This window comes from Hippoglossus hippoglossus, chromosome 16 (genome assembly GCF_009819705.1).
Source record: "Hippoglossus hippoglossus isolate fHipHip1 chromosome 16, fHipHip1.pri, whole genome shotgun sequence".
NCBI lineage: Eukaryota > Metazoa > Chordata > Actinopteri > Pleuronectiformes > Pleuronectidae > Hippoglossus > Hippoglossus hippoglossus.
In genome coordinates this window covers 24707731-24718083 of record NC_047166.1, presented here as the reverse complement: position 1 = coordinate 24718083, position 10353 = coordinate 24707731, and the positions used below count along the sequence as shown (strand labels likewise).

Below are 10353 nucleotides of genomic sequence, written 5' to 3'. Positions count from 1 at the left end.
ACGTCCAGTGAGGAGATGCACCGATAGAAGCGGAGGGCTTTTTTTTTAGCAAGCCCTCATTTGCATGTTTTATCTCCAGGAGTCGGTGGAGATGATAAAAATGGACGCATCGGGAGGTTTTCTGTCTTTACAATGCACCGACTTCCTGCTCTGCTCTCAACAGGAGGCTACTCGTCTGGGAGGAAGCTCTGTCGTCTGGATGGGAGAGGTAGGTGCTCTTTTTTCCTGTTCCTACGCTACAACAAACGCAGTCGATCCTTTCCAGGCACTGTAGTACATGGAGGGAGTGGGATTTGAACCTGCTTCACCCCCCTCCCCTCTCCCTCACATGTAGTCTCGTTTTAAAGTCTTGATGCTCTGGACCAGGTTGGATTTCCATGTCTGTGGAAGAAGCATAGTTCAAGACCCAGGAATAGGAGTTTGATGACTGTAAACTAGATTCAGACCATCTCCTTATTATCCCCATAAAGCATGTTAGAAGACGTCAGGCTTATGATGGGACTTGATCATGTTAATAACCAACTTGCATATTTCAGGCTCCCTGATAAACTTGGACTGTGTGTAAAGGAGAACATGTTGTAACCATCACTTACAGACATGTACAGAAAACACACACACAAACACACACACACACACACACACACACACACACACACACACACACACACACACACACACACACACACACACACACACACACACACAGGTGTCTCCCATGTCTGCCTGACTAGCCCTTACGCAGGTTGTTATTTGGTGAGCTATGCAGAAAATATATTTTTTTCTCATTAAAGATTAAAATGAATGCCAGTCAACCAACATGCACAAAACCAGGGCCTGGTATAACCACTGCTAATATTATTATGATTATGTTATGTCTGTGTTTCCTGTGGAGCCATGAAACAGATCAACGTTTCCCACACAAGTGACAAATATAAACAATACTTATATATAGTTTTAAACTTTAACCCAACAGTATTGTGCCTACTTGTTTTTGTTAACTCTTGTAAACACTGACCTTGTCAGGACCAGTAAACCTCATGGAAACCAAAGCCCGGTCCTAATGAGGCTAAACTCAATTTCTGGGGTTCTGGTTAAGTTTATGGATCAGATGTGGACTGTGGTTAAGTTAAGGTTGGGGTTAGGCATGCATTGTTCATAGTAAAGGTTAGGGATAAAGTTTTGGTTTGGCTGTACACAATGAATGGAAGTAAATGGAGTGTCATAACAAGGATAGCTGTGCAAAACAAGTGTGTACGTGTCTTTACAACATCAGCGAAGACATCAGAGGACCTTGTGTCTATAACTTACCTGAAGACACTGTAACTCAACACACTGGGCACCAATCTTTCAACTGAGCTGTCCTGGTTTAAAAAGCTACCCCATCTGGTGCAGGTTTTCTTTACCTCCAGAGTGCTCAAAGAAACACAGTTGTTTTCTATTTGTGATTGACTGACAGTGTCCTGCCCTTGTATGTGTGAAAAAACAAATAGGTCCGGAATAACTGAAAACATCTGTGTCCTTGTGTCAAGACGTACTGTAGAGAGACTTTAACTGGCTATTGTGGCACTGTGGCAATTTCTTTAGCCTCTAACCCCAGACCCAGAACAAGGCTGGTGGTAAATATCTACAGAACAGCCGCTCATATTGGATTCTTGTCTTGCTCAAGGACACTTAAGCCTAGCATATATCTCAGTCATGTATAGCAACCTGGCTATTTCAAACATAAGAGATATTGGCTAGTAGAACAGCCACTAAAAAAATCTTGTTTCACAACAAAAATCAGTGGATGGTCTATAATAGAAGCAAATCTCAAAGGAAAAATTTGACATTTTGTTGCTAACTTAGCTGAGCATAAAGGCTGCAAACACAGGCAAACAGTGAGTCTAGCTCCGTCTAAAGGTATCAAAGTCGGTGCACCAGCACGTCTTTGCTCTGTTTATAACAGCTTTCTGAGAAACTGGTCCCAAGCATGAATATACAGCAGTTCTGAGCAATTTCAAGAAGTTGGGCCAACCTTTGTTCACACTGTTTGGTGTTGTGTTATGGATGGATTTATTACATTTTTTTAAATATTGGGACATGATTATAGTTTTTACTGTGTCTATTGCTGTGCCCAAGACCCATTTCCTACTCTGGTGAGACTACAAATTTCTCTTCTGTTTATTGTTGATGTTTGCTAAAAAGTACACTTAGCCATATATTAAACACTCAAGCCCTTCCAAAATGCCCATTGAGCAGTGATACAATTATATTTTACTTTTGTTACGACACGTACAATGGTCACAGTGTTTAAGCTTGACCTGCAAGTTTGCCTGCTGTAATAATGTGGACATTCTCCTACAACTGGTAGTTTGACCTCTGGAAATCCTGTACGATACAATTCCACCATTAGCTCCCCTGCTTTAAGGAGTGTAGTCAGGGGCCTATAATGACTTTGCATAATGAGTTACATTCTCTTTTTTCATTGGGTCTGCTTTCTAAAAGATCTCAGTATTTTACAGGGGAAAGTGCTAGTCCCTTTTATCTCTAGAAAAAAAAAAGCTTGTGGCTACAGTTTGATCAATTAAACTCTTGAAAGGGCCCCCCCCTTCTTTTCATTCCTCTGCCTGAGAGGAATATAAAGTTATCAGTCTTCCCAAGCGATATGAGGACAGAAATAAGTAGTTTGTCTATAAAAATGTCCAGGTACTTTATCAGCATCCCAGAAGGCCCTGAGGCCCTGACACTGTTCAATGTAGCTCTCCTATACTCCGGTCTCATGTGCTCCCTCCCTCTCCCTCCCTCTCTCCCATGTCTACCTTGTCTCTGCCTGAGGCCCGCTTTCTCTCTGGCTGCATGTGGTGTACGCCGCCAGCCCTGCACCTTAGCGGGATCGACTAGGGCTCGAGCCCCAAGTGAGGTTATTGATTTCAATCAGTGGCTTGGGAGATTGGAGCTGAATGATGCTTTAGACTTTAAACAGTGGTCAGCTGCACTGTTTGTTGTTTGGGGGGAGGAGGGGGGGTGTCGCCGCAGGAGATGGCACTTTGCTTTTGACGAGATGTCAGATAAACAAACAAACAGCATTATATATTTAGAGAGAGAGATCTTAATCTTCTAGTTTGTTAGTGGGTTTACTTCGGGATTAAAACGGCCCAAGTGGATCCAGAAAGCACAAAGACTGCAGACAACAGATGTTGCATATACTGTTAGTTCAGACTGCAACTAATAATCATTTTCTTTATTGATTAATCTCTTATTTCTAGAATAAATTAAGTCATCATTCATAACATATAAGAAAGTAAAGTAAAAGAGTAAAAGTGAAAGTTAAGTCAAAGTCGGACCATTAGAACCAAGAAAACCAGCAACGATTCATATTTGTGAAGCTGAAACCAGACGGTTTTAATAATTTACACTTAAAAAATTATTTCAATTGCATCGAACAACAAAATATTTGTAATAATTTCCAGTTTGACTAATCACTATTAGACTGGTAGTAACAGCTCTTACCGTTTTGTTTATAGACACTAAACACATGGGGAAACAGGTTGTTCTACACCTTATGTAACTGCTCCATTACATTTAATATACACCAGTGTATATCAAAAAACAAGCTGACTGACACATACACAACAATAAAGGTTGGTTGCATAATGTGGGGAAAGGAGTGGGAGTTTAAGCAATTAATATGCTTTAATGTTTCATTCCTCCTGTAGCGCTCAGAGTGTTTTTTTCTTGTTTAGTAAATACTGAGAAGAGTGAGGTGACAACTTTTTGTTCCATCATTGTTCACAGGAAAGTGCCGGCATATAGACAGACTGATAAAGTTCCTGTTTTGCTTAAAGAGGGAAGTTAGTTCACACAATGAGAGCACTGCTGTTCTCATGCTCTCAGAAGCATTTGCATCAAGGCCAGGAGATTAAACGTGTGGGTTGGGAACCGGAGAGATTGCGCTGTCTCGCTCAAGGCCCCCGGTGCCAGAGTTCTAGCTTTCATCGCACTGGGTGAAAGATTTCTCCTGGACGCGCCACTCTCTGTGGCTACAGGTGGGTGGCTCACATGCTGTAGGTGGCAGCCACTGTGGATTTCGTGCAAAAGTACAGAGGAGGTGGCTGGAGAGAATTTTTTTTCTAAATTGCCAATGTTCAATACTGTGCGCTGAGATGCTAAGTCCCACACTCATTTGGTGTGCTGGGTTTATAGTAGTTAAAATCGTAGGTGTTGCTGTTTTTTCTCCAAATATATATATTGATGATATCAGTTTTTAGACTTCATTATAGAGAACCAATGGAGAGGGAGGATATCCAGTAGGATACGAATGCTTTTACGTATTACTGTAGTTTACAAAAAAAGAAATTATGACCAACACGTAGATAGTATTTGATGATTAATTCATTTAAAATGAATCATGAGGTTCCCCAGCTTCTCAAAGTTGAAATTATATTTTTGTCATAATTGACATCTGTTGCTATTTTCTAGCATTTTATGAACAAAACTGAGAATTACAAGATAAATCAATCAGCAGATTCATTGATAATGAAAATAATCATATGTTACACTTTTATCTTCTATATCACGCAGTTTTATTGTTGGGTTTTCGTTAGGGTGTCGCAATTGTGTCCTCATAAAAACAAACATCATTATCAAATGCAGCCATATGGTGTAAGACTGATAGTGTCCTAAAACACAGAAGATTTTATACATTTGTAAACAGTTTTTGAAATGCAATTTAAACATTTGAAACTCATTCATTTTCCTCTTAACACTTTTTAAATTTGTTCTTAAGGCTCCATGTTCGGTGCAGTGGTGCTGGTGCTTGGCTGTTTGCTGCAGATGAAACTGGTGACCACAGAGGGGCATCATGGGACCAAACGCTTTGTCTTCTATGCAGCGCATGTGGACGGTGGCATCGGAGCCGCCAGAGCTCTGACCGCTCAGCACGGACTGGAGTTCATACAGCAGGTCAGTGCATGTTAAAACCCCGGTTATTTCCTCTGCCTATAATTTACACATTCAAAATCCAGTTACTGATAATTTTTTCTTCTCGAGAATTGTGAATGTGCTGACTTCTATTTCCTATTTGATGGATATCTGACTTTCATCAAATTACAGCAGCATTTCTGAATATTTCATATCTGATCAAGGACGCCCAGACTAGGCTGTCGACACAGAGGGAAACACACACACACACACACACACACACACACACACACACACACACACACACACACACACACACACGCACACGCACACGCACACGCACACGCACATGCACAAATGAAAAGAAATATACATTTGGACCCCGCTAGATGCCGGACAAAATAACGATCTGAAACTATATTGTCGACCTGACTCATTAGACATGATTATTGATATGCTGGTGCCAGCAGTCATATATATATATATTTGAACATCATTCCAATGTATGGTACATGACAATTTACCTGGTGTTTGTTAAAGACTAAAGAGGCACTAAGATAAGACTTTATTGAACTCTTTTGTAAATTGTTTAATCTCAGTTTGTGTCAAACTCTGTGAAATTAACACCAAATTGATGTGAATAAATACACGCATTTTGTATTCTTCAGCTAGACAGATATCACGATGTATTGTTATACGATTATCTTGCAATATCGATAATCGCAGAATCTCTGTATTGTGATATTATTGTGATCGAGGGTCGATATAATATCGCAAATTACCCTACGATTCCCACACATAGACCCCACTGTACATGCACCCCAAAAAGCACACATATACATTTCCAGACACTGTCTTAGTTTATGCCTGAGAGAATCTCCTCTGTGAGCAACAGAGTTCATCTGAATGTAGGATGATGATGGGGTCTTTACCTATTTGGCTGAGTTTTAATCTGTCATGCTGAAATCTTTCCATTTGTCACAAGAGTACATGTGATTTATCCACATCAATATTTTAAAGGTTACTCTGGTTGTTGAGTCTGAAACTGTGTCAGCTCCCTCCCAAAAAAAAAAAACTGTTCTCAGCTGCGCAAAGGGCTCGGAGGGGGCTTGGTTAGGTGGAATACAGTAGTTCTGCTATTTTTTGGTCAGAGTGAGTTCAAAGACAGGGTTCGAGGGTATAAGAGATTTTGAAATGAACATCTTCTGATTCTCTTTTGTGAAAGATTCACAGTCGAGATCAAGATTTAAAAGGTAAGGGCCCTTATGAATTGACATTCATTGCTGCTGTGCTCTGTTGAATTCAAAAGGGATCCTTTTTATTGTACTCCTTATTTTCAAATCCAAAGACTGACTAATCAACACAGATTCTTCTGATAAAATGTACCATTATTATTACTATGATTAAAAAGGGATCATAAGCCATCCATTAGAGAACATTTCAGATGCGAAATCATACAGATGCTGTGACTACCTGACCTTGAATACACTGATTTTTACATTAAATGTATTTTCTTAGTTCTGTATATAAATGATATAGTCAGAGCCCTACAGGAGAGAAATCTGAGAAAATATTATAGCATCACACCTTCAGTCTCTAAGAGTCCCCATAAAAGGTTTGAGTAGCACGTCTGTCGTTTTAAAGCGTCGTCCACTTTGTTCTTTGTTGGCAGATGTGTGTCCCTGCATTGATTCTGCTCACAGCAGACGATCAAAAGCACTGTTTATTTGAACCTACTGATGAGTGATACTGGAGATGTGTGCCTGCGCTTGTGTTTTGACATTATTGATAAGAGTTAGTGGGGGTGTCCGCTGGCCTGGTGTGAGGCTGTGTGCAGAGTTGGCTCTGGGGAACGTGGACGCAAGCTCATTTCAACCTTGGCCCGGCTGCCTCTGCCTCTGCTGCTGCCGCTGCTGCCGCTGCCTGGATCATGAATAAAACATCTCTTTGACCTTTATCAGAAGTGTATTGGACAGTCCACCCCCGTCTCCGTCTTCCGCTCTGCCTGTCTCTCGCTCATTGTCCCTTGCTCATTGCACATAAACACCTCTTCCTCTTTCTGCATTGTTTTTCGGCTCTTTTATACACCACTGACCAAAACAATCGCATTGCTTTGTGCATTTACACAGCACGTAAAAACACATGTATTTACAATAATAGAAGTGTTGTTGGTTTTGTTAACTGGTGAAACAATGTTGCAGCGTGTTAGAAAGTAGTGATAGGATTCCGTCATGAGCATTTGTAGCAGTAAGCATGATTGTTAGTTGATAAAGGTGTACACCCCAGCAACACCATATCCTGAGAGCCTCAACAACCCCCCCCCCCCCCCCCTCCAGGGCCCAATCTGCTGACTGGCTCCTTTTACCTGTCTGTCGCCAGCGGCTGATGCTAAATGTCACTGACACTCGATCGCCTTTGTTCAGTTAAACCTATTTTAATTGTGTCACCTGTGATTTGTGCCTCGCGTGTGGCAAATATCATCTATCAAGAAGAAGCTGCTGCCTCACAATTTTCTGTGATTTTTTTTTCTTCTTTTTTTCCCTTGAAAACATTGAAGTGGAATGAAAAGTCTGACAAGCCCAACGCCAGCTTGGAGGATTGTGATGTCTGCTGGCATTCCGGTGGTAATGCCGCATGAGTGGAATGGGAATCAAATGTCTCCATGCTGGCACTCAACATATTGTTGGTCTCTTTGATTTAGTGTACAGCATCCAGGAAAATGTCATCGCATCTCTCCATTGTGTAGACTTGACATATCCATTTTGCAACTGTAAAATACAAAGAAAAACAAAGCAAAATACCCAAGCTGATGTCTTAATACCACATGGACAGATTTACTGTGATGCACTGGAGTTACATTTTCTTGGTGCCTCGTTGGTGGCAGACACGCTGAAGCCTTTCCTGTCGGTCTATACACAGTATTTGTATATGTATTAAAGAGAGAGAGAGGTGATCCGTCCACATTTATCTCTCAATTACCTTAAAAATGTCAAATATGGTTTCCCAACTTTCTTTTTACATTAGTGGCCATATCAGCTCATTCAGAAGAAGATGCTGGGAGGTGGCACAAAAAATTTAATACAGAAAGAAACCCATCAAATGCAGTGGACCTGGGAAGCTCATAATTATTAGAGCTGTGTAGCAGTGCTGGTGTGGATTCAAAGATTAGTGTCAAACAATGGTGAGTCTCATCTCCAGCCAAGGCTGTGGTAAAGTGTAATGCAATCACTGTGAGTCAGAGAGACAGAGAAGCTCTGACTATGCAGGTGATTGCAGCCATTATAGGTGCAGGGTTTCACACACGACGGCTGAGGGAAAAACAAGCTGATTTTCTCTTTCACGTTTTGCAACCATAGAACAACAGCACAGTGACTTGATATTACACGCTGACTTGAGAGAGAAAAGAAGCTTGCAGCCTTACTTACAATACAGCCGACCTAGTTTAAAGTTGCATCACATTGTTTACAGGTAATTATTCCAGTTTACTTAACAGTTTGCAAATCCGATTAGAGCCAGATTAAGTCTATGTGTTGTATTGTTTTTATTTTAGCTGAGTTCACTGCTTCAGAAATTACATTCCTCTGTGTGTGTCTGTGTGTGCGTGTGTGTGCGTGTGTGTGCGCGTGTGTGTGCGCGCGCGTGTGTGTGTGTGCACGTGTGTGTGCGTGCTCAGGCTTTTTGTCTTGAACTCTGACACCAGGAAGTCCCTGGTCTACACCCAATGGTGAAAGGCCTCCCAGATTCCCCTTCTCTCCAGTCAGGTGGAATACTGCTGACAGATTACCATATCATTACCATATCATTAGCATAACATTAACACGGCACAGCTTGGCTCGCTGTCTGCGGATGTGCTATCAGCTCATCGAGAGATTCAATCCCCAATCCGCTCCATGCTTCCACCCTCCCTCTCCTCCCCTCCACCTCCCGTCTCTCTGTACACTCGAGGTGTGTTTTCCATCTGAGTAAAGCAGATGTAATTGAGGTAGAGCACTGGATTTACCGGCTAAATGAAATCACACAAATGCTTCACAATCAGCCAGAGCCACTGTCGTACACATTCAAAGAGCTCCTTCTCTGAAACCTCATAGTGCTGCAGCCAATTCAGAATTTCTAATATCCTCTCAGAAATGGCCTCAGTGAGATGCCAAGCTATGTCAAGCCTTACTCTGGCTGGATTACTCTGGGCTGTGATGTTATGACCAGGTGTGTGTGTGCTCGCACGTGTGCACAAAAGGAAATAAGGCCAACGTGCCACCATCATCTCCCTGGCTCCTTCCTTTCCCCTTTTCTGTACCATAGGGCACCCAGGGGCGCCAAAAGGGACACCAATCCTCTAATGGTTGGGAGCGAGGGCCCATTCCATTAGTCAGGGGGCCCAGAGTTCACCGCTGCTCCCCAGCACGAGCAGGGCGGAGGGAGTGAAATGGAGGCAGGTGTTGGCCGGGGGCAACATAGAGGGCAACGCGACACCAGCTGCATGCTGGGAAATACACATCTCCACTCCTCTGCCTATTTCTATTTCTTCGTGCAGAGTACAGATGCACACACACCTTGTGCATATGGCACACACACGTATGTACGTACGTACGTACGTACGCACATGCGCACACACACACACACACACACACACACACACACACACACACACACACACACACACACACACACACACACACTGACTTCCTATCACCCGCTTTTGTCACCAATTTCATTCATTCCAGTAAGCTTTTCTCCATTTCCCTTATCTCTTTCTTTCGCTCTCTCAGCCTCGCACACTCATTCACTCATGCCTATCTCCATCTCTTTCATTTTCGCTCTCTCTTTGCTTACACCCCCATCGCACCCCTCGCTCCAGTCCCGCTCATACCTCACTCTCATTTGTAAATGCAGAGAGGACCTGACTGAGGAATATGTGGAGAAGATGTGGTTTCCCTCCCAGGTGAGAAACTCTGCTGGGAGGTGAGGGTAAGAGGAGGAGAGAAAGAGGAAGGAGGAGGAGGAGGAGAGCACAAATTATGATACCACTCCCTCTCTTCCGCTCTCTCTCTCTCTCTCTCTCTCTCTCTCTCTCTCTCTCTCTCTCTCTCTCTCTCTCTCTCTCTCTCTCTCTCTCAGGACTGAGATGATGTATGGCTGCAAAGGCCACATGTTGGCCGTGTGATGGATTAAAGCACTTTGTAGGAAAATTACTGAGAGCGGCTCAGCACGCCTGAGTCTAGCCCTTAATAAAACTCTCTTCAATATTGAAATGGAGAGAGAGAGGGAATGAGAGAGAGATAAAGAAGATAAAGGAAGATGGTCGACGAGAGCAGGGAGCAGTGGTCCAAGCACATAAACATGTCCATACACAATGTTACATTTTGGGAGATATTGTAAAATGGTATGTTGCCTTGCTTTTTTGTTCAATTCCAAAACAACGTTTTGTTTGGAATGAGAGACATTTTCTAAAATTGA

General features: G+C 42.4%; 1 protein-coding gene across 4 annotated transcripts in view; it reads left to right on the top strand.

The window, feature by feature from the left end:
- The first annotated feature begins 5 nt into the window (after window positions 1–5).
- Window positions 6–10353, top strand: part of LOC117777394 (furin-like protease kpc-1) — a 171003-nt gene continuing 160655 nt past the window's right edge. For 2 of the 4 annotated variants that reach the window (XM_034612152.1, XM_034612151.1), the window contains exons 1-2: window positions 6–208; window positions 4766–4941. In XM_034612152.1, the coding sequence (XP_034468043.1) occupies window positions 133–208; window positions 4766–4941 (252 nt within the window). In that variant the 5' untranslated portion in view covers window positions 6–132. Of the gene's footprint in view, window positions 209–3719; window positions 4026–4765; window positions 4942–10353 lie in introns of those variants that run through there. The other 2 variants (XM_034612154.1, XM_034612155.1) reach the window with 2 other exon arrangements.